At 41.9% G+C, this 25,377-nt stretch overlaps 1 protein-coding gene and 1 long non-coding RNA gene across 2 annotated transcripts in view; both read right to left on the bottom strand.

Annotated features, from left to right (window-relative positions):
• LOC133620262 (fas-binding factor 1 homolog) overlaps positions 1-10,882 on the bottom strand; it is a 54,732-nt gene extending 43,850 nt beyond the window's left edge. The window contains exons 1-5 of the mRNA XM_061981590.1: positions 10,867-10,882; positions 6,930-6,972; positions 6,803-6,853; positions 6,621-6,699; positions 3,904-3,972 (exon numbers count right to left, since the gene is read on the bottom strand). Coding sequence (XP_061837574.1) covers positions 3,904-3,972; positions 6,621-6,699; positions 6,803-6,853; positions 6,930-6,944 — 214 coding nt within the window. The 5' untranslated portion in view covers positions 6,945-6,972; positions 10,867-10,882. The remainder of the gene's footprint in view (positions 1-3,903; positions 3,973-6,620; positions 6,700-6,802; positions 6,854-6,929; positions 6,973-10,866) is intronic.
• A 474-nt stretch (positions 10,883-11,356) lies between these two features.
• LOC133620593 (uncharacterized) lies at positions 11,357-13,902 on the bottom strand. The gene is made up of 4 exons (XR_009817530.1): positions 13,649-13,902; positions 13,545-13,575; positions 11,790-11,837; positions 11,357-11,715 (listed from the first exon to the last, which is right to left on the bottom strand). It is a non-coding gene; the product is annotated as an uncharacterized lncRNA (long non-coding RNA).
• Between the last annotated feature and the right edge of the window lie 11,475 nt (positions 13,903-25,377).

A 25,377-nucleotide genomic window follows, 5' to 3' on the forward strand; every position in this document is an offset into this window, starting at 1 on the left:
AAGCGATGGAGGAGCCTACCCATCATCCGTGGGAGAAGTTTATATATTTCTATTTTAGTATTGGCCAAACATATAAAGACATCAAATCCGTTCTTGCACGTACACTTGGCTTTGACATAAGTGAGAGACATCTTGAAAAGAATACTCAGGGCAAGGGGCGCTTTCTCGTCGTAGCACAGATGATGGGTAGGCTCCCGCATGCTCCCGCTCCTCCATCGCTGTGTCTGTTTCACTTCCGCTTCACCATCGCTGTGTCTGTTTCACTTCCGGTTTACCATCGCCGTGTCTGTTTCACTTCCGGTTCACCATAGCTCTGTTTGTTTCTCCTCCGGTTCACCATCGCTGTGTCTGTTTCACTTTCGGTTCACCATCGCTGTGTCTGTTTCACTTTCGGTTCACCATCGCTGTGTCTGTTTCCCCTCCGGTTCACCATCGCTGTGTCTATTTCACTTCCGGTTCACCATCGCTGTGTCTGTTTCCCCTCCGGTTCACCACCGCTGTGTCTGTTTTACTTCCAGGTCACCATCGTTGTGTCTGTTTCCCCTCCGGTTCACCATCGTTGTGTCTGTTTCACTTCCGGTTCACCATCGCGGTGTCTGTTTCCCCTCCGGTTCACCATCGCTGTGTCTGTTTCACTTCCAGTTCACCATCGTTGTGTCTGTTTCCCCTCCGGTTCACCATCGTTGTGTCTGTTTCACTTCCGGTTCACCATCGATGTGTCTGTTTCACTTCCGGTACACCATCGCTGTGTCTGTTTCACTTCCGGTTCACCATCGCTGTGTCTGTTTCCCCTCCGGTTCACCATCGCTGTGTCTATTTCACTTCCGGTTCACCATCGATGTGTCTGTTTCACTTCCGGTTCACCATCGCTGTGTTTGTTTCACTTCCGGTTCACCATTGCTATGTATGTTTCACTTCTGGTTCACCATCGCTGTGTCTGTTTCACTTCCGGTTCACCATCGCTATGCCTGTTTCACTTCCGGTTCACCACCACTGTGGCGGTTTCACTTCCGGTTCAGGAAAGATTAAAAATAAATAAATAAATGAATAAATAAACTTTTTTTTAAACTTGGGACTTCCTGTGGGCCGGATTTTGGATGCTGGTGGGCCGGATCCGGCCCGCGGGCCGTAGTTTGGGGACTTCTGCTTTAGGGGCTTTGTAAGCACACAATTCTTGAACAAGCTGAATATTTTGAAGTTGGAACGGTTTGAGTGGGAGATGTGGAACTTTGAAAAATGTCCTATTCTTTTCAATGGGAATTTCATGGAAATTTGGGGATTTCGGGAAAAGAGAGAATTTTTGGGAAAATGCAAAAAAAAAAAAAATTTTTTTTTGAATGTTCTGAATGAGTTGAAACGGTTGGTGTTGGAATTTTTCAAATCGGTTCGGGCATCTGGTCAGGATGCCACCCGAGCGCCTCCCTAGGGAGGTGTTTAGGGCACGTCCGACCGGTAGGAGGCCGCGGGGAAGACCCAGGACACGTTGGGAAGACTATGTCTCCCGGCTGGCCTGGGAACGCCTTGGGGTCCCACAGGAAGAGCTGGACGAACTGGCTGGGGAGAGGGAAGTCTGGGCTTCCCTGCTTAGGCTGCTGCCCCCACGACCCGACCTCGGATAAGCGGAAGAAGATGGATGGATGGACGGTCGAGAAATGTTGAAGTAGTACAATTTTTAATTGAGAAATGGTATTAAGGAATTCCTAGAATTTCGGGAAAACCGGGAATTTTTCCAGTTCGAAAAAAACCTTTGTTTTTTGTCCTGATTAAGAGGAATGTTTTAACGGTGGAACGGTTGAAATGGGTTGAAAAATGTGGAAGGAGTAGTTGCCAGAAAAAAGGTTTAAAAAAGGGTTTAAAAAAAAATGGAATTCTTGGAATTTTTTTTGAATTTGAAAAAATTATAATTTCAATGTCCAAGATAAGTGAAATATGTTGAAGATTGAATGGTTTGAATCGGTTGAAAAATGTGGAAATGGTAGAAGTTTGAAAAAATGGCCAATTAATTTTGAATGGGAAAAATGTCCTTGAAAATCTGTAATTCTGGGAATTTGTCAAGGGAAAGCCCGCGATTGGAATAGTTTTGAATCGGATGAAAAAAGTGGAAGGTAGAGCGCGCCAAAATCTGGAGGAGAAGAAGAAGAAGTTGAATAAAAAATAGATGAATTTTGGTGTAGAAAACCATGTGAATGCTCCAAAGCATTCACACAATTAATAATGCTGTACGGCCCAGAAGCAAATGCGCCACGGACCGGTGGTTGGGGACCCCTGCGCTAGAGGCTCTAGCAATTAGCAAATAACTTTGACTAGGGGGGTGGGACTTCCCGTACAAGGATAAGGAGTGACGTAAAAAAAAAAAAAAAAAAAAAAAATAACATTGAGAAAAAAAATAGTAGTAATAATCTGTCTATCTGTGTTGGCCCTGCGATGAGGTGGCGACTTGTCCAGGGTGTACCCCGCCTTCCGCCCGATTGTAGCTGAGATAGGCTCCAGCGCCCCCCGCGACCCCGAAGGGAATAAGCGGTAGAAAATGGATGGATGGATGGATAGCAATAAAAAAAATAACACAAAAAACAACATGATGCCTTAAAAGCCTGATTAAAAGAAATTATTGTTTAATGTGATTTTAAAAAAAAAACATGTTTTATTTAAAAAAAAAAAAAAAAAATCTGTCAAACAATATATATCTTTATATGTCCACTCTTTTGAGCATGTAATGTAATGTGCACAATTGCATATATTAGTTTTTTAGTCAGTAATGTGTTTGTATATGTTTAGATTGTGGTATGACTTTTGTAAGGGGAAAATAACAATGTGTCTTAAAATACTTTCTATTCTTAATGTTTCCATATATTGCAAGACTTCGCATTTATTAGCGTGCTATTAGCAATTAGCGGCGCAAGCTACCATTTAACAGCGCTAACTGCTGTATAGCGATCAGCGTGCTAAATGAGCCCTTACCACCAGTTCTGGGAGTTTATGGAATAGCGGTTAACAATTACGATTTCACAATATTAATTTTAAACAGCATTACTAACCGCGGTTTGTTATCAATACTGGTAATTGTTTCATCTCTAGTTGGGTTGTACAATTTACCAATGCTAATGAATTAAAAAAAGGAAATAAATACCGGTACTTTTTTCCCTTGCCATGATAACACTGCTGGTAATATGAGCCAAAGTGCATGTGAGTCAACACACACAGTAAGCACTTATAAGCGGACACACTATTGAGACAGAAAAGGGAGAATGGACATATTTTGGCTTAAAAACTAACGATAAAGGTGAAGCTATGAACACTGAAGCACCAGAGCGGTGCTTTAAAACATGTTAGATTGGGTGATATAAATAATATACATTTGTAAATCGATAGAGTTTTTATTACTATCGTTATATCGCGATAATGCATGTTGATGCCCTGCAAATTTGACGGCGACAAGATAATGAAAGCTTTCTCAAAGCACTGCAGAGTCGTTGCTAGCTATTTAGCTAGTGTCTAACATCCATCTACAGTGTTTTCGCTACTCACTAATTCTCGCCTCCATGGCAACAAATAAAGTAAGTTTCTTACAAGTATCATCCCTGCAAGACGAGAAATAGCTAAACATGCTTCACTACACACCGTAGGAGGATACAATAGCTCACCGCTAACAGCAAGCAAGCGCTCCTGAATGTAAACAAATTGGTGGATCTATAAATAAAATTAACTGGAAATCTCATATAAAATATAGAACACAAAGTGGAAAAAAATATTTCAATAATGAATAAAGCAAAATACTTTCTGGACCAAAAGTCACTCCATACTGATATCGGTATCGGGACAACTGTAATCTCTGATGTATACTATATGGAGGTCTACCCATTCAGACATGCTGATCCCAGAGAAGGAAACAATCTGCGCACTCACCCGAGAAGCTGAACTTCTTGGTCCGTGCTGCAGACGGGGTTATCTTCTTCCCTCCTGTGGTAGCTTCCTCTATGGTGAAGTCAGGGAAGACAATCATGTCAATGCTTGCAGAAAAAAATACAATTTGGGCGAGCTATATTGAACAGTTCAAAATGACAGTTTTGCATTTATAGACCATCACAACAGATCACATGCTTGGATATAAGAGGGTTCATTTTCATTTTTAGGGGGAAAATGTAAGTAGTATTCAAATACTGTGTGTGGACAATTGACTCAAAACTTTACTGGCCAGGCCTTTGTTACTACAATATTAAATACCGCATTTTTCAGACTATAAGTCGCAGTATTTTTCATAGTTTGGCCGGGGGTGCGACTTATACTCAGGAGCAACTTATGTGTGAAATTATTAACACATAACCGTAAAATATCAAATAATATTATTTAGCTCATTCAAGAGGTATAAGATTTCATCGGATTTAGCGATTAGGAGTGACAGATTGTTTGGTAAACGTATAGCATGTTCTATATGTTATAGTTATTTGAATGACTCTTACCATAATATGTTACGTTAACATACCAGGCACGTTCTCAGTTGGTTATTTATGCGTCATATAACGTACACTTATTCAGACTGTTGTTCACTATTCTTTATTTATTTTAAATTGCCTTTCAAATGTCTATTCTTGGTGTTGAGTTTTATCAAATACATTTCCCCCAAAAAAGTGCGACTTATATATGTTTTTTTCCTTCTTTATTATGCATTTTCGGCCGGTGCGACTTATACTCCGAAAAATACGGTAAGTAAATACGTGATGAGTGGAGTTTATTCAGGTGTTGAGTATTTAGCAGATGTTTGATGGGTGCTACAGTCCCTGTGGTACCCATTAGCTTGAAATGGGAACTTTAAGAGTTATTTAAGTTGAGCAGCACTCGCCGATGAGCTAAAAACCTTAAGCCAGGGGTGTCTAAACTTTTTGCCTCCAACGTGACAATTGTTGGCCAAATAACGATTTTCACCCTGCAACAGTACCACGAGTGAGGAATTTATTTAGCCTCAAACCGTCATTATATAAAGTAGTAAGTACCGTCAGGTTTATAAAACAAATCTATAGATTTTCCAGGGGAAAAAATGGCAGCTTAGTCACCAGAATATTTTTTTATACCAAATTACTGTAAATGGAAAAAACAGATCCCTGTTGTTTTTATGGTAAAATTCTGCTGACTGAGCTGCCAGGTTTTTTTTTACTGTAAAGTCTAAGGCCATTTTTTACAGTGCATTACTGTAAATTAAAAACACGATACCACTGTTGTTTAACGTTCAAATTCTGGTGACATAGCTGCAAGATCTACGTTTGTTGTTTTTACTGTGCATTACAGTACCGGTAAATGGAAAAATGGTAGATTTTGGCTACTGAGCTGCCAGGTTTTTACCGTAAAATCTACTGAGTTGTTTTTTTTTTGCAGTGTCATCAATGATTGTGCAGCTTAAAAGAGGTCAGTATTATATTTGGTGACCACTCTTTCTCTTAACAAAATGAAACAACAAGCCAAACTTTGGGTATTCATGAATTGTCCAGCCCAGCTCTATAGGCATCAGGGAGAGAGGTTCACACAACATACTATCGCACTGCCACACTTGCGGAGTATCAATTACGCTACCAATATTAGAGGTGTCATGATACTGATATATGAGCTTTGACAATATGCCGATACTGACATGGATCATAGCAGGAATCATACATACTTTTATTATTTTGTAGAGTGGAATGTTGGAAAAGGTTCGATTAAGTGAAATGAGCCAAACAGAGAACAATAGTAGGTATGAAAAATAGTAACCAATGTATTATCAACCGCCTGAAATGGACTTATGCTGTCTTTATTTATTATTATTTTCTATTTAATTTATTTTTTATATTATTTCAGAAGAAGTTATAAAGTGGAATGGTATTTTTTTTCCTGCACAATAATTCATTAAATTAAGCTTATAATGCAATAAGTTGAATGATGCGGACACATGTGTTACTGGATACTTTCCAATATACTGCTACTGCCTTGGAGACTTGGTATGTGTACGTAATATGCAACTATGATTATTTGCTACTTGTTCACATTGACAAATGTGTTGTTTTACACTGCAATAGTGTTCAATTGAGGACACTCATCAAACACTCAGTGGCTTAGTGGTTAGAGTGTCCGCCCTGAGTTCGGTAGATTGTGAGTTCAAACCCCGGCCGTTTCATACCAAAGACTATAAAAATGGGACCCATTACCTCCCTGCTTGGCACTCAGCATCAAGGGTTGGAATTGGAGGTTATATCACCAAAAATTATTCCCGGGTGCGGCACCGTTGCTGCCCACTGCTCCCCTCACCTCCCAGGGAGTGAACAAGGGGATGGGTCAAATGCAGAGGACAAATTTCACCACACCTAGTGTGTGTGTGACAATCATTGGTACTTTAACTTTTTAACAGTATGTCTAGCTTTTGTGCTATTGTTTGCTTAGCTGTTGTGTAGCTGCGAGCTCCTAGTAGCCTTAAGCCTAGCATGTTTACCTTTTGTAAATGACTAGACTAAAATACAAGCAAAAAAATAACCTGGTGTGCAATCCATTGGGATCGTGTATTAAGACAAAATCATAAAAATAAAAAAAAATCACTATAAAATACTTCAGGACTTTACAGTAATATAAAGCTGACCATTTGTTTAGTGCAACATTACCTGCTTCCTCTGGTTTTACATCAGCCGCTATATCTAGTTCTTGCATGAAGCCATCATTATCAGAAGGTTTTTGTTTGGGCTGATCCACATCATGGTCAAATATTAGACATAAAAACAAAACAATAGGTTATCAGAAAGCATGGAGAAGGACAAGAAAAGAACATTTTGGTAACCAAGGACACCTTTATGTTCCCCAGTATGTCAATGGCAGCTGTTGCAGTAATGTCGGCATCCTTAAACGAAGAAGAAAACAACAGTGAGGATCAATTTTGATGTACATATCTTGATATCACCTTCAACAGTCTTTACCTCCTCTGCGAGCATACTGAAGATGTGATCAGCATCAGACGATCTGGAGGGAAAAACGGTCTTAAAAGGGGGTCTGCACTTTTTGGGGGGAATTTTGCCTATCGTTCACATTATGAGAGACAGGAAGACACGTCTTTTTTTTAAGGATTTTAAAGATTATAAAAAACGCTTGGAAGATGTGCCTTCAAAGCCTCTAAAACAACTTCAAAACCCTCCATCAACGTTTTATATACACACTGCAAGTATATATATAATGTAGTAACAGACACCTTCATAACAATATGTAATATGTACAATATACACACAGCAAGTATATATATATATATAATGTAGTAACAGACACCTTCATAACAATATGTAATATGTATAATATACACACTGCAAGTATATATCAATCAATCAATCAATCAATCTTTATTTATATAGCCCTAAATCACAAGTGTCTCAAAGGGCTGCACAAGCCACAACGACATCCTCGGTACAAAGCCCACATAAGGGCAAGGAAAAACTCACCCCAGTGGGACGTCGATGTGAATGACTATGAGAAACCTTGGAGAGGACCGCATATGTAGGTAACCCCTCCCCTCTAGGGGAGACCGAAAGCAATGGATGTCGAGTGGGTCTGACATAATATTGTGAGAGTCCAGTCCATAGTGGATCCAACATAATAGTAAGAGTCCAGTCCATAGTGGGGCCAGCAGGACACCATCCCGAGCGGAGACGGGTCAGCAGCGCAGAGATGTTCCCAGCCGATGCACAGGCGAGCGGTCCACCCCGGGTCCCGACTCTGGACAGCCAGCACTTCATCCATGGCCACCGGACCTGTGCCCCCCCCCCCTCAAGGAAAAGGGGAGCAGAGGAGAAAAGAAAAGAAACGGCAGATCAACTGGTCTAACAGGGGGGCTATTTAAAGGCTAGAGTATACAAATGAGTTTTAAGATGGGACTTAAATGCTTCTACTGAGGTAGCATCTCTAATTGTTACCGGGAGGGCATTCCATAGTACTGGAGCCCGAATAGAAAACGCTCTATAGCCCGCAGACTTTTTTTGGGCTCTGGGAATCACTAACAAGCCGGAGTTCTTTGAACGCAGATTTCTTGCCGGGACATATGGTACAATGCAATCGACAAGATAGGACGGAGCTAGACCGTGTAGTATTTTATACGTAAGTAGTAAAACCTTAAAGTCACATCTTAAGTGCACAGGAAGCCAGTGCAGGTGAGCCAGTATAGGCGTAATATGATCAAACTTTCTTGTTCTTGTCAAAAGTCTAGCAGCCGCATTTTGTACCAACTGTAATTTTTTAATGCTAGACATAGGGAGACCCGAAAATAATACGTTACAGTAGTCGAGACGAGACGTAACGAACGCATGAATAATGATCTCAGCGTCGCTAGTGGATAAAATAGAACGGATTTTAGCGATATTACGGAGATGAAAGAAGGCCGTTTTAGTAACACTCTTAATGTGTGATTCAAACGAGAGAGTTGGGTCGAAGATAATACCCAGATTCTTTACTGATTCGCCTTGTGTAATTGTTTGGTTGTCAAATGTTAAGGTGGTATTATTAAATAAATGTCGGTGTTTAGCAGGACCGATAATCAGCATTTCCGTTTTCTTGGCGTTGAGTTGCAAGAAGTTAGCGGACATCCATTGTTTAATTTCATTAAGACACGCCTCCAGCTGACTACAATCCGGCGTGTTGGTCAGCTTTAGGGGCATGTAGAGTTGGGTGTCATCAGCATAACAATGAAAGCTAACACCGTATTTGCGTATGATGAATACTAAAGAGTGCAGGGCCAAGAACCGAACCCTGAGGAACTCCGCACGTTACCTTAACATAGTCCGAGGTCACATTATTATGGGAGACGCATTGCATCCTGTCAGTAAGATAAGAGTTAAACCACGACAAAGCTAAGTCTGACATACCAATACGTGTTTTGATACGCTCTAATAAAATATTATGATCGACGGTATCGAAAGCAGCGCTAAGATCAAGAAGCAGCAACATAAATGACGCATCAGAATCCATCGTTAGCAGTAGATCATTAGTCATTTTTGCGAGGGCTGTCTCCGTAGAGTGATTTGCCCTGAAACCGGATTGAAAAGGTTCACAGAGATTGTTAGACACTAAGTGTTCATTTAGCTGCTGTGCGACAATTTTTTCGAGGATTTTCAAAATAAAGGGAAGGTGGGACACCGGTCGGTAGTTTACCATGAGGTCAGGATCAAGGTTAGGTCTTTTGAGCAGAGGATGAATAACCGCTTTCTTGAATGCTAGGGGAACAGTGCCAGAGGAAAGTGATAAGTCTATAATATTTAGCACTGATGGACCTAATAATACAAAAAGCTCCTTGATAAGTTTCCCAGGAAGTGGGTCGAGTAAACATGTTGTTTGTTTTATCCCACTTACACGCTGTAATAGTTCCTCTAATGTTATTTCATCAAAAAGAGAGAGACTATTTTGTATTGCAGTATCCGTCGTAGATACAGTTGTATCTGTGTTCATAGAACCCAGTTGTAGCTGGGATGCGTTGTCTTTAATCTCCTTTCTAATGAGTTCAATTTTCTTATTAAAGAAATTCATAAAGTCATCTGCCGAGTGGGTGGAGCTATTGGGAGGAGTCCCTTGTTGGGTTAGCGATGCTACTGTACTAAACAAAAATTTAGGGTCGTTTTTGTTGAGGCGGATGAGATTTGAGTAATATTTAGCTTTAGCTAAGGTAAGCATGCGTTTATACGATATTAAACTATCACTCCATGCTTGATGGAAAACCTCAAGCTTGGTCGCGCGCCATTTGCGTTCCAACTTTCTACATGATAATTTATGAGCTCTGGTTTCTTATGTAAACCATGGGGTGCGCCTTTTAGGGGCCCTTTTTTGTTTTAGCGGTGCTATACTATCAATGGTTTTGCGCAGGGCATTGTCAAAGTTGTTAGTGAGGTTATCAATAGAGCCGACATAATTTGGGAATGGTGCCATTACCGAAGGCAGTAGGTCAGCAAGAGTCATCGTTGTGGCAGCATTAATGTTGCGGCTGCTATAGCAGTTATTATTATTATTAGTTTGTTTTAGTTTGTTTTTATATATATATATATATATATAATGTAGTAACAGACACCTTCATAAAAATATGTAATATGTACAATATACACACTGCAAGTATATATATATATATAATGTAGTAACAGACACCTTCATAACAATATGTAATATGTACAATATACACACTGCAAGTATATATATATATATATATATATATATATATATATATATAATGTAGTAACAGACACCTTCTTAACAATATGTAATATGTATAATATACACACTGCAAGTATATATATAATGTAGTAACAGACACCTTCATAACAATATGTAATATGTACAATATACAGACTGCCAGTATATATATATAATGTAGTAACAGACACCTTCATAACAATATGTAATATGTACAATATACACACTGCAAGTATATATATGATGTAGTAACAGACACCTTCATAACAATATGTAATACGTACAATATTTACCTTATTTTGGACATTTTAACCATTGCCGGAACTGACTTCCTCCGCGAACGTAGTTCCATTTCCTGCACCCGGAAAAAAACGCGAGTGTGTCTTCTAATTAAAATATAAAGTTAAAGTACCCATGATTGTCACACACACACTAGGTGTGGCAAAATTATTCTCTGCATTTGACCCATCACCCTTGATCACCCCCTGGGAGGTGAGGGGAGCAGTGAGCAGCAGCGATGGCCGCGCCCGGGAATCATTTTTGGTGATTCAACCCCCAATTCCAACCCTTGATGCTGAGTGCCAAGCAGGGAGGTAATGGGTCCCATTTTTATAGTCTTTGGTATGACTCATGGCAGACTTGGTAACAAACAGCAAAGACAACTATTTTTGGACAACTGGAGATTGACAACCGTACCTTTTTGAAGCTGAAAATACTGAAGATGAACTACTGCTTCTGTAAGCGAACACAAAGGCAGAGTGAGACGTTGGAGCAGACGGAAGCCGAGAGAGTGAGGTGAAAGTGACTTTGGCGTTATAAATGTGGAATTTGAAGCCAAGCTATTTCGACATAAATGGGGTGCTTACCCAAATAAACCGGAAAAAAATGTCCCGGGACAGCTGGACCAAACAGACAATTGTCCACCGTGTGAGTCACTTTATATTGATCATGATATATGATACAAAACATGAAATAATACTTTACAGATACTGTAATATGATTGTTCATGTTTTTCATTCAGTACAAATTGGTGTCTTATCGCATTGTGTTGTGCATTACAAACTCAAACAGTTTGATGTAGAAGCAAGCTTATCTCTTGCCGTAGCTAGCTGTTATTGCTAATACCGTAGCACGCCGATGTGTTACTACGCTACGCTAAAAGAGTTCCTCAGTGTTCACTCTTACAATAACAATGTAGCCACAGCTTGGTTATTACACAGGTTACGGACCGTAAATTAAGTATTGTTGACAGTTTTCTAAATAATTTTTAAAGTGATTTCGAGGTAGACTTGATTGCTACCATTAGCTGCATTGCTAGCCACCTAGAATGAGCCGATTTTTACATGTTAGAATGCAAAAAAAAAAAGTATCTTCTTGTCTTTCATATTGATTGTGAACAATGGGCAAAATTCCCCACAAAAAAGTGCAGTTCCCCTTTAAATCACATAAACTGCACATAAACATTAAGGGTCATGTATGTAGTAATGTATCAAACTTACCTGTGTAGTAATCCACCCCGTCCTGATTTCCTTCTTACCGGCAGTACTGTTGAGAAAATTGGTAGAATATTAAGAACAGCGGAATCATACTGTTTTATTCCCAAAATTGATATCACTTACTGTCATCATCAAATGAGCTGCCGAAAATTCTGTCATCTCCGAGTGAGCCTTGGGAGCAGAAAGATCATCTTTGACACAAGGTTGGAGCTCTTTATACTGTTACGCTAAAGAAGGGGTTTTAATCTTTAGTCCTGAACTAGGGCTGGGCAAAAAAACAATATCATTATTTATCGCAATAGAGACGTAATCGATATAAAAAAATGCATTGGCCAATTTTTTTTCTTATTCTTCGGAGGAAACTGGAAGTTGCGAAGCAAGTTTGGTTGCAAGAACAAAAGTGACCCGCTCTTTGGTAACCGATGCCCAAATGTAGAAATTGTGAATAAAAGAGGAAAATTCAACTCAACAGTAGTGATGTGCGATACCACTGATTTTCTTTCCGATCCGACACCAAGTAAAACTCAGGCTGGTGTTGGCAATACCGATCCTATACTTGGGTCTGTTAAATTTTTTAAATTTGTGTATTTTCAAATAACATTTCTTTTAAAAAAAAACAACAGTAAAAATGTCAGAAGAAAGAGCAATAAGTCAGAATGTAATGAGAAAAGGCATAATTTTTAAAACTAATAATTAATAATAACATACCTAATCACCTATAACATATTTTGTCTTTAAATACGTGGATCATTTCTCTAAAAAATAAAAACTAATATCAAAATTCCCCCAACCCCATGGAACTAAACAAAGTTTAGTTAGTTAATTAGAAAATAAAAAAAATACTAACTTATGAATTAATTAGAAAAATTACAACAACCATAATAGACATAAACATTAAATATTTCATGCAGGCAACATTTTTGACACACTAGGTAATGTACGTAATCGTATTATCATTTTTATTCTATTCTTATATGGGGAAAAACAATAGTAAAAATGTAAGAAAAAAAAAGCAAAAAAATTGGTATGTAATGAGAAAAAGCTTATTTTTTTACTAACTAATAATTAATAATAACATACTTGGTCACCAATAATATGTAGCTGACACAATACTTTGTTTTACAGCATTTTTTTTAATAAAAAAATATCAATATGGGCTTGCATACTCTGACTTTTCTTGGTGTAAAAAATGTGGACACTCTTGAACTACAGTATCAAAAGGTATCGATATTTTGATTTGAGGATCGATTTTAGATCTGGTATTGGTGGTATCGATATGTCAGTATCGATCCGCACATCACTAATCAACATTATGGCAGTGTTTTTTCTTTTTTTTTTCAAACAGACCATATAGTCAGACCGATGTGGTCCGTAAATAATGCAAGGCGCTCGTCCCCACCGAGATCTCTAATACCACACTGCCTTAGCCGCGCTCACCCTTTAGAGCACCGCTGTAACTTCCTGCCACTAAACCTGCAGAAAATAGTTTCTCTACGTTTACATTTTCAGACTTCGCACTATTCTGTTACACTTGATTAAGCATCTCTCACATACTCTTTGTTATTGCGCCATCATTTTAAGAGCTTATTGTTAAGTGTTTGTGTTGATGTTTTCTTTCCTTTCTGCCTTGATAGATGAGGAAGGTTGCATTTAAATATACATATTTAAATGTAATATTTTCTCCTGGTACTCATTTTCGATAGATCATAAATATATCAATAATAATCGACCGCTATAAAACATTTTTATGAAAATTATTCTGAAAATAAATGTTATGTATTATATTTGTGTACGATTACCAAGACAATTCAATAACAGGGATGGGTGGTAAAGATATTAAAATGTGTGAGTAACATTGATGTAACGGGAGGGACTTACTTTTAGACAGTTTCCCCTTCGGCTTAGTGGCCTGAATTAAAACATATAATATAATATATAGTTAAATGATTCTAATAAAAGAGACAATGAGTAAGTGTGTTTACCATTACAGTAGCAGCTAGCTTAGTAGCTGCTTTAGCATCAATCCGAAGAGGCGTCTCTCGTCTCCAATGGTGATCACGCCAACTATGTCGCCTTGTATTTGTATGTCGAACGCAGTGCCCACTGCGTTCGACATTGAAAAAACGGTCAACTTAAACAAAAGAAGCGGTTTAAAATCCACACACATAAACCGCGTTCTGGAGTAGTCGCCAAGGTTGTATATTTGAGATTTGAATCGGGACTCGATTTAAGCTTCCTGTTTTACTGAACGAACTGCATCATGGGTAATGTAGTTTTTTTTATATTGTTTTGCTCCTGCATATGATGCCTCTACAGTAGTATGGTTTAACCACTCTTTATAAAAATATGTATAATGTGTTATTTTTGGCAAAAACCTGTATATTTATGTAAAAAAAGAAAAAGAAAAAAGAAAGATGTATCCTCTTGAATGGTCAGTGTATGTTTTGGTCAATTTATTTGGAATTGTGTTTTGAAATACAAAACAATTTACTGAAAAACAAAGCGTTCTTCTTTTTCGGTGTCAAAAGCAATATCTACAAAATCGGTTTAATTTTTGTTTTATATTTCATAAAACAAAAATTAAAAACGAAACGAAAAAAAACAACATTCACAAAAACTCACCAATTTATGCAGGTCCGGCAAAAAAAATACGATATTTTGTGGGCCCGAACATGAAATATAAAAATTAACTCAATAGCGCCCCCTTAAAAATGAGATAAAATTTGCCCGATTTACGTATCGTCACGAAAATTGATGGAGACGTCTATCATGAGGACGCGCGTAAAAGTCTCAAGAAGCCATATTTGAAATTAAACAGGAAGTTGGCCATCTTAAAAACAGGGGTCGTACATTAAGAAACTCCACCAACAGACTATGACCAAATGAGTCGCGGTTAAATTAAAAGATACACGACGAATGGGCAAACTTGGTACTGGACACATGCTACCTGTTAGCATGCTAACATTAGCAAACTCACATTACCAAGCTAACTTTTTATTTAGCTAATTTTGCAGCTGAACACCTCAGAGTCATACAACTTGGTGCTTGGCACGTGTTAACTTTTAGCATGCTAACGTTGCCTTTTTTTTATGCAAGATGGCATTTGCTGACCAGTCTCGAGACGCTGTGTTTGCGTGGCATCAAAACACACCTTGCTCATCACTCCACACCCACCTAATATGCTAATGAGCTGTATTAATTGATATGATATAAATTATGGTATGATGTACAATACCATGTAAAAGGTCTGTGCTCTGCCTACATAACTATTATTTCCATCTGAGTGTTGTTGTAATGAATAGAAACACAATGATGGATCTGTGTGGTCTTCACAAGATAACATATTAAAAAGCAGGTGTTGATAAAAGACCTGCCTGCTGTGAGATGTCGCGTGACCCAAACATCTTGTGCCAATAAAAACAATTCTAATAAAAATGCAATTTCTAACATCTTTATTTACACCAGGGGCGTCACTAGGTTTGAACAACAACAAAAAATGTTTGCACTTGCAAGATCTTTTAGCTCATAACTTTTTGGCGCTATATATTAGAATTACGCCACACACAATGAAATGGTTGAAAGTAGGAGTGTAAGAAAGCTTGAGTCATCTTTAGTAAGCATGAGATGGCCCAAACACATCAGGACAGTGTTGCATGAAAAAGCTAGCAGGCAACTTGCAAACAGCGAAACGTTGCAAAGATGATAGCAGTGTATACAAATTTGCACAGCACTACATAGTTGACCTGCAAACAGAGGAGGTTCTGGGGGAAATAAACTTTTTTGCCTGTGAAACTGCGACTGGATGTCCACCCTGTCAGGCTTGCCCCTGACAGTTTGGTTGTGTTTTAGTTTTCCCTCTGTGTGTAGTATTTCCTGTCAGTGCTCTTGTTTTGGTTCTGTTTCCTGTTTGTCTCCCTGAGTGCTGTGTCCCCTCAGCTGTGGCTGATTGGCACCTGGCCACACCTGGTGTCAATCAGCCAGCTGCTATTTATACCTGCCCTACCTTCCAGTCACTGCTGGATTATTGTCATTCCTACCTGTTGTGTCGTGTCGTTGTTTGCTGTATGCTGTCGTTGCTAGCTGTGTGCGTTAAGCTATTCCCTGGATCCTGACTCAGTGACTCCTGTTCCTGCTTCCTGGTTTCTGGTTCGTGTTTTCCTTTTCTTATTTTTGAACATTAAAACCATGTTTTCTTGTACCAAGCCTGCCGCCATCTCTGCATCTTGGGGTTCGTCAACAACACACCTTGACACACCCAAACATATGTTATCTGTGCACAACCTCTTTGATTCACAATTGTTGCACTTGCAATATTTCTTGCTTACAACTTCATTAGAAATACACAGCAAATACTGTAGACAATATTGTTAGTTTCCTGTTATTACTTTAATGGTCATTTAAGGCATTTAGACTACAGGTATCAAATTCAAGGCCCACACCTGATCAGTAGGGATGGGTGGTATGGACTATCACAATAACCTGCCATTTATGGTGAAAACAATAAAAATTAAGATGAAAAAATACATCCATAGAACTCCACCTTTTTAACTAGGAGTCTGTCACTGCACCCACTCTTCAGAGCCCCCAAAACACGACTGTAATATACCACTAAGTTTGATTGAGACTTTTATTAGTAGGTTGCACAGTGAAGTACATATTCCGTACAATTGACCACTAAATGGTAACACCCGAATAAGTTTTTCAACTTGTTTAAGTCGGGGTCAATCAATCAATCAATCAATGTTTATTTATATAGCCCTAAATCACAAGTGTCTCAAAGGGCTGCACAAGCCACAACGACATCCTCGGTACAAAGCCCACATAAGGGCAAGGAAAAACTCACCCCAGTGGGACGTCGATGTGAATGACTATGAGAAACCTTGGAGAGGACCGCATATGTGGGTAACCCCCTCCCCTCTAGGGGAGACCGAAAGCAATGGATGTCGAGTGGGTCTGACATAATATTGTGAGAGTCCAGTCCATAGTGGATCCAACATAATAGTAAGAGTCCAGTCCATAGTGGGGCCAGCAGGACACCATCCCGAGCGGAGACGGGTCAGCAGCGCAGAGATGTTCCCAGCCGATGCATAGGCGAGCGGTCCACCCCGGGTCCCGACTCTGGACAGCCAGCACTTCATCCATGGCCACCGGACCTGTGCCCCCCCCCTTCCACAAGGAATAGGGGAGCAGAGGAGAAAAGAAAAGAAACGGCAGATCAACTGGTCTAACAGGGGGGCTATTTAAAGGCTAGAGTATACAAATGAGTTTTAAGATGGGACTTAAATGCTTCTACTGAGGTAGCATCTCTAATTGTTACCGGGAGGGCATTCCATAGTACTGGAGCCCGAATAGAAAACGCTCTATAGCCCACAGATTTTTTTTTTTTTGGGCTCTGGGAATCACTAATAAGTCGGAGTTCTTTGAACGCAGATTTCTTGCCGGGACATATGGTACAATGCAATCGACGAAATAGGACGGAGCTAGACCGTGTAGTATTTTATACGTAAGTAGTAAAACCTTAAAGTCACATCTTAAGTGCACAGGAAGCCAGTGCAGGTGAGCCAGTATAGGCGTAATATGATCAAACTTTCTTGTTCTTGTCAAAAGTCTAGCAGCCGCATTTTGTACCAATTGTAGTCTTTTAATGCTAGACATAGGGAGACCCGAAAATAATACGTTACAGTAGTCGAGACGAGACGTAACGAACGCATGAATAATGATCTCAGCGTCGCTAGTGGATAAAATAGAACGGATTTTAGCGATATTACGGAGATGAAAGAAGGCCGTTTTAGTAACACTCTTAATGTGTGATTCAAACGAGAGAGTTGGGTCGAAGATAATACCCAGATTCTTTACTGATTCGCCTTGTGTAATTGTTTGGTTGTCAAATGTTAAGGTGGTATTATTAAATAAATGTCGGTGTTTAGCAGGACCGATAATCAGCATTTCCGTTTTCTTGGCGTTGAGTTGCAAGAAGTTAGCGGACATCCATTGTTTAATTTCATTAAGACACGCCTCCAGCTGACTACAATCCGGCGTGTTGGTCAGCTTTAGGGGCATGTAGAGTTGGGTGTCATCAGCATAACAATGAAAGCTAACGCCGTATTTGCGTATGATGTCGCCTAGCGGCAGCATGTAAATACTAAAAAGTGCAGGGCCAAGAACCGAACCCTGAGGAACTCCGCACGTTACCTTAACATAGTCCGAGGTCACATTATTATGGGAGACGCATTGCATCCTGTCAGTAAGATAAGAGTTAAACCACGACAAAGCTAAGTCTGACATACCAATACGTGTTTTAAATACGCTCTAATAAAATATTATGATCGACGGTATCGAAAGCAGCGCTAAGATCAAGAAGCAGCAACATAGATGACGCATCAGAATCCATCGTTAGCAGTAGATCATTAGTCATTTTTGCGAGGGCTGTCTCCGTAGAGTGATTTGCCCTGAAACCGGATTGATAAGGTTCACAGAGATTGTTAGACACTAAGTGTTCATTTAGCTGCTGTGCGACAATTTTTTCGAGGATTTTCGAAATAAAGGGAAGGTGGGACACCGGTCGGTAGTTTACCATGAGGTCAGGATCAAGGTTAGGTCTTTTGAGCAGAGGATGAATAACCGCTTTCTTGAATGCTCGGGGAACGGTGCCAGAGGAAAGTGATAAGTTTATAATATTTAGCACTGATGGACCTAATAATACAAAAAGCTCCTTGATAAGTTTCCCAGGAAGTGGGTCAAGTAAACATGTTGTTTGTTTTATCCCACTTACACCCCGTAATAGTTCCTCTAATGTTATTTCATCAAAAAGAGAGAGACTATTTTGTATTGCAGTATCCGTCGTAGATACAGTTGTATCTGTGTTAATAGAACCCAGTTGTAGCTGGGATGCGTTGTCTTTAATCTCCTTTCTAATGAGCTCAATTTTCTTATTAAAGAAATTCATAAAGTCATCTGCCGAGTGGGTGGAGCTATTGGGAGGAGTCCCTTGTTGGGTTAGCGATGCTACTGTACTAAACAAAAATTTAGGGTCGTTTTTGTTGAGGCGGATGAGATTTGAGTAATATTTAGCTTTAGCTAAGGTAAGCATGCGTTTATACGATATTAAACTATCACTCCATGCTTGATGGAAAACCTCAAGCTTGGTCGCGCGCCATTTGCGTTCCAACTTTCTACATGATAATTTATGAGCTCTGGTTTCTTCTGTAAACCATGGGGTGCGCCTTTTAGGGGCCCTTTTTTGTTTTAGCGGTGCTATACTATCAATGGTTTTGCGCAGGGCATTGTCAAAGTTGTTAGTTAGGTTATCAATAGAGCCGACATAATTTGGGAATGGTGCCATTACCGAAGGCAGTAGGTCAGCAAGAGTCATCGTTGTGGCAGCATTAATGTTGCGGCTGCTATAGCAGTTATTATTATTATTAGTTTGTTGACAATGAGTCAGAACTTCGAATTTTATAAGGTAATGATCGGACATTACTTTAGTATACGGGAGTACCATAACTTTGGAGGTGGTGACACCCCTGACCAGCACTAGATCTATCGTATTACCGTTGCGATGCGTAGGTTCATTTATTATTTGTGTAAGACCACAGCTATCAATTATAGTCTGGAGCGCCACGCACTGAGGGTCCGATGGGGTATTCATATGGATATTAAAGTCCCCCATTATGATTATATTGTCTGCGTGCGTCACTAGATCAGCAACGAACTCTGAGAATTCATTGATAAAGTCCGAGTAGGGCCCTGGGGGGGGGGGGGGGGGGGTAGATAACAGCCATATCGAGAGGCAGCGGTGCGACAGACCTCATAGTAAGCACCTCAAACGATTTGTATTTATTATTTAGGTTAGGGGTAAGGTTAAAGTTTTCATTGTATATTAGTGCGACCCCCCCACCCCTTTTAAGGGGACGGGCAATATGCGCATTCGTATAGTTAGGAGGAGATGCCTCATTTAGCGCAAAAAAATCGTCTGGTTTGAGCCAGGTTTCGCTAAGACCAATGACGTTAAGATTGTTGTCTCTAATGACCTCATTAACTAATAACGTTTTGGGAGACAATGATCTTATGTTTAAAAAGCCCATATTATAAGTATTGGGCTGTTTTGACGAGTTTTTGTTTAAATTATCCGTCCGTAGTGGCAATATTAATAATGTTGCGTTTATTACACGTAGTGCACTTTAAATAGTTTCGACCATATCTAGGAATTGATACGACGGGAATTTTCAGATTGTTTGCTTGATGCTGCGATCGACTGAACGCATCATGATTTGCCACCTCAGTAGAATGCATATCTACCCCTGACACATTCACAACAGAAAACACATTATGTGAGTTGTGTGTTATTCTAAGAAAATTGCTATGCGTACAGGAATTATCCAGCCTGGCGCTGGCTAGTTCTAGCTTAACTGACTCCTCACCCGGACTAGCAGGCTCTGTAATTGCCTGTGACCGGGCTTGCTCTAGTGTAGTTAGTCAAATGTGACTTAAACAGTAGTCTATGTTTTTAGACAGGATGATGGCGCCTTCCTGGTTAGGGTGAAGGCCGTCTCTCATCAGCAAGCCTGGTTTGCCCCAGAAAGAGGGCCAATTATCAATAAACATTAGTCCCTGTTGTCTACAGAAGCTAGCCAGCCACTTGTTAAGCGAGACTAATCTGCTATATCTCTCATCATTGCCTCTCGCAGGCAGGGGGCCAGAGACAATTACTCGATGCCTGGACATCTTTCTAGCGAGATCACAAGTCCTGGCTATGTTTCTCTTTGTAATCTCTGACTGTCTCATTCTAGTGTCATTGGAGCCAACGTGTACAACTATATTCGCATAACTAGTGGTGCGATTAGCCTGTCGTACGTGTTTACTAGGCCTGTTGCGAGTTAGCTCCCTAAGATTAGCCTCAATGTCAGGTGCTCTGGCCCCAGGAATGCACTTAATTGTTGCTGGTTTGCTAAGCTTTATGTTTCGGGTGATGGAGTCCCCTATGACTAAGGTGTGGTGCCCGGTAGACTGGGGTGTAGGACTAGCTAAAGAGCTAAATCTATTATGCGTCTCAACCGGTACACCGTAGCTTGTAGGCCGCTTAGGACTACTACAGGCTGGGCTAGTTCGCTCGCTACAGCTAACGCTAGCAGATGTGTCCGCAACATCTAAAATTACGAGATTACTCTGCTCTAACTGGCGGACATGGCCCTCTAGCAGAGCCAGCCTCTCCGTGATTAAGGTGCAAAACGCGCAGGAAGCCATACTCACGGTGTTTTCTGTCACCGAGTGAAGTTCCTGCTGTCTTCCGAGAAGTCCTGGTCACGGTGTGCAGGAGTAGATTCCTTCTGACCGGCAACCGGCGCCGCCTTTCTCCGCTGCTAGCTAGCTTGCCCAAATGGATGTTCCAGACTTGAACGGATGAAAGAATGAAGCAAGCACCTGTCTCCATTACTGACAGTTTCAGTTGGTGATAAATGTTGTAGCTGCCTGGAGGTGAACTTTTATTGCGGTTTTGAAGGAGGATAGAGATGCACTTTCTTTTATACCTGTTGGGAGCGCATTCCACATTGATGTGGCATAGAAAGAGAATGAGTTAAGACCTTTGTTAGTTCGGAATCTGGGTTTAACGTGGTTCGTGGAGCTCCCCCTGGTGTTGTGGTTATGGCGGTCATTTACGTTAAGGAAGTAGTTTGACATGTACTTCGGTATCAGGGAGGTGTAGCGGATTTTATAGACTAGGCTCAGTGCAAGTTGTTTTACTCTGTCCTCCACCCTGAGCCAGCCCACTTTGGAGAAGTGGGTAGGAGTGAGGTGTGATCTGGGGTGGAGGTCTAGAAGTAATCTGACTAGCTTGTTCTGGGATGTTTGGAGTTTAGATTTGAGGGTTTTGGAGGTGCTAGGGTACCAGGAGGTGCATGCGTAATCGAAAAAGGGTTGAACGAGAGTTCCCGCCAGAATCCTCATGGTGCTTTTGTTGACCAGAGAGGAGATTCTAGAGAGAAATCTCGTTCGTTGGTTGACCTTTTTTATTACCTTGGTTGCCATTTTATCACAGGAAAGATTAGCCTCTAGGATGGAACCTAGGTAGGTGACCTCATCTTTCCTAGTGATAACAATGTCATCCACTTTTATAGTGAAGTCATTGACTTTCTTAAGCTTGATGTAGGACCCAAATAGGATGGATTCCGTTTTACCCAAGTGTATGGATAGCTTGTTGTCAGCGAGCCAGGTGCAAGTTCTACAGAGTTCAGCACTGAGGATTTTCTCCACCTGTGACTTGTCCTTGTCTGATACCAGCAAGGCCGAGTCATCCGCAAACAAGAACAATTCACAGTCGCATGCCGTTGACAAGTCGTTTATGTATATTAGGAACAGTAAAGGCCCCAATACACTGCCTTGGGGGACTCCACAGCTCACTGAGGGGGGGGGACACGGTGCCGTTCACCTCTACCACCTGCTCCCTCCCCTCCAAGTAAGATTGCATCCAGCTAGATGAGGTTGTTAAATCTGATTGCTCTGAGCTTATCCAACAGTATAGCAAGGTTAACGGTGTCAAAGGCCTTCTGAAGGTCCAGCATGACCATGCCGCAGTATTTGCCCGCGTCCACCTCATGTTTGATGTGGTCGGTCAGATAGAGAAGGCATGTGTCAGTGGAGTGGTTAGTTCTGAAGCCGGATTGGAATTTGTACATGAGTTTATTAGTGGCAAGGTAACTATCGACCTGTTCATAAACTATTTTCTCCATTACTTTCAAAATGGAACTGAGAATAGAAACAGGTCGGTAGTTGCAAGGTTCCAATTTGTGTAATGGTACAGTGGAGAAGAAGACAACACTGAGACAGGGACGTCGATGAGCCTTAGGCGTGTTTATTAGCACAAGTGTGACGTGTGTAATCAACCAGAATACGTGGTGTGCGACTAAGTGATGCGTTTACTGGGAGAGTGTTGCCGGCAAGTGTTGAAGGTACGTGTTGTGAAGAATGCCAAAGTCCAGAGAGGGCGATGCAGGCTCGGACGGCCATGGGCAGGTCAGAGGTCGAGGGCAGGAGCGAGGCGTCAGGGTTCGTGGGCAGGTGAGAGGTCGAGATCCGGACAGGCAGCAAGAAGTCCAGGGGGAGTCCAGGGAGACGAGACACACAGCTCGAAGCCAGGGAACAGAGAGAAGCTGCGGGACGACGAAACAGGACACAAGACAATGAGCACAGAGGAGGGGAAACAGAGTAGGCACATGGAAAGAGAGCTAGAGACGTTTGGGCTTACTGTGCAATACAGGTAACTACGTTGTGGTGCTTCAAATGGGACAATGAAAAAGGAGGATTATCACCAAATTCTTCAGGGCAACCTAAAATCATCAGCCCGCAGGTTGAGTCTTGGGCGCAGTTGGATGTTTCAACAGGAGAATGACTCGAAAACACGTCAAAAGTGGTAAAGGACTGGCTAAATCAGGCTAGAATTAAGGTTTTAGAATGGCCTCCCCAAAGTCCTGACTTAAACGTGTGGACAATGTTGAAGAAACAAGTTAATGTCAGAAAAGCAACAAACTTAACTGAACTGCACCAATTTTGTCAAAAGGAGTGGTCAAAAATTCAAGCAGAAGCTTGCCAGAAGCTTGTGGATGGCTACCAAAAGCGCCTTATTGCAGTGAAACTTGCCTAGGGACATGTAAGCAAATATTAGCATTGCTGTATGTATACTTTTGACCCAGCAGATTTGCTCACATTTTCAGTAGACCCATAATAAATTCATAAAAGAACCAAACTTCATGAATGTTTTTTGTGACCGATTATGTGCTCCAATCACTCTATCACAAAAAAATAAGAGTTGTAGAAATTATTGGAAACTTAAGACAGCCATGACATTATGTTCTTTACAAGTGTATGTGTTGTGTTTACTGAGGGGAGGTGACGGCAAACAGACACCAGGGGACAGTATATACAATTATTTAATATATATATATATATATATATATATATATATATATATATATATATATATATAATAATTCAATATATATATATATATATATATATATATATATATATATATATAATAATAATAACAAACACTACTGAACTAAGGAAATGGAGTGTGAACTAGAATACAAGAGTGTGTGGTGTAAGACTATGTGTGTAGTTAGCTGAAGTGTGTTACCAAGTGTTGACGAGAGCAAACGAGGCAGTCCATGGGGCAGGCAGGTGATCCGGGGCGAGAGAGAGGCGTCAAAGTCCAGGGCAACGGAAGGTAAACACTGCGGAGGCACGGGAGAACAAACAAGGATGTCAGACACGAGGGAAAACACGCAGAGAGAGAGACAGAGAGAGATCATAAGCCTTACGGTACACCATGAGAAAACTTAGTTCCCGCGCCGATCCTAGGGTCCACTGGTCTTTTAACCAGCTCGCCCTCATCAGTTCCAGGTGTGATGATTGCCAGCGAGTGATTGCAGCTGGTGGCTGCAGCAGGGCGGAGACGCGCGCGGCGCGTTCCTGGATGTGCGCACCCGTGGGCGTGTCCCGAGGTGCGCACAGACGGAGCCTCCAAGTGTTCCCGCAGAGGAGGGAGAATCAGACTGCGCGTGCGCCGTAACAGTATCCCCCCCCTATGGACAGATTCCAGATGTCCTGGAAGTCGAACCCCCGAAAAAACAGGAACAACAGTCAAGGGAGGGCGGAGGGGCGAACTGGTGGTGGGTCGCCGGCCCAAGTGTCCCCGAATCCACCGAGGACGAGTCTGATGGCGGCGGCAAGAAGAACGCCGCTGAAGCCGGCGAGGCGGGCGACCAAGGGACGGCCACCATCTTGGCCGTCGGGAAGGCGGACGCGAATGGCGCCGTGGTGCGTCCCTCTGGAACCGAAGAGGAGGGCGGCGCCGTGGTGCGTCCCGCCGGCAACAAAGAGGAGGGCAACGCCGTGGTGCGTGCCGCCGGCAACGAAGAGGAGGGCGGCGCCGTGGTGCGTGCCGCCGGCAACGAAGAGGAAGGCATCGCCGTGGTGCGTGCCGCTGGCAACGAAGAGGAGGGCGGCGCCGTGGTGCGTGCCGCCGGCAACGAAGAGGAGGGCACGTTGTCGTCTGAGGTGAAGAGGAAGACGCCGTCGTCTGAGGCGTGGAAGCAGCGGACGTCATCGGCGAGGCAGGCATGGAGTAAGACGCCATCGACAAGGTAGGCATGGAAGCAGCGGACGTTGGCAGCGCCGGAGACGAGGAGGACGGCTGAGGATCAGGCCAAGGTGCTGAGGTCGGCGCTGCCGGCCGAGGGGCAGAGGTCGAGGCCAGCCTGGAAGCTGGAGGAGACGCAGGGGTCAGCCTGGGAACTGGCGGAGATGAGGGGACCAGCCTGGGAGCTGGTGCTAGCTCGGACGCTAGCCGAGGGACTGGTGCTATCTCGGACGCTAGCCGAGGGACTGGTGCTAGCTCGGACGCTAGCCGAGGGACTGGTGCTAGCTCGGACGCTAGCCGAGGGACTGGTGCTAGCCGAGGGACTGGTGCTAGCCGAGGGACTGGTGCTAGCTCGGACGCTAGCCGAGGGACTGGTGCTAGCTCGGACGCTAGCCGAAAGACAGGTGCTAGCTCGGACGCTAGCCGAAAGACAGGTGCTAGCTCGGACGCTAGCCGAGGGACAGGTGCTAGCTCGGACGCTAGCCGAGGGACAGGTGCTAGCTCGGACGCTAGCCGAGGGACAGGTGCTAGCTCGGACGCTAGCCGAGGGACAGGTGCTAGCTCGGACGCTAG

Source organism: Nerophis lumbriciformis, linkage group LG24 (assembly GCF_033978685.3).
Source record: "Nerophis lumbriciformis linkage group LG24, RoL_Nlum_v2.1, whole genome shotgun sequence".
Lineage (NCBI taxonomy): Eukaryota > Metazoa > Chordata > Actinopteri > Syngnathiformes > Syngnathidae > Nerophis > Nerophis lumbriciformis.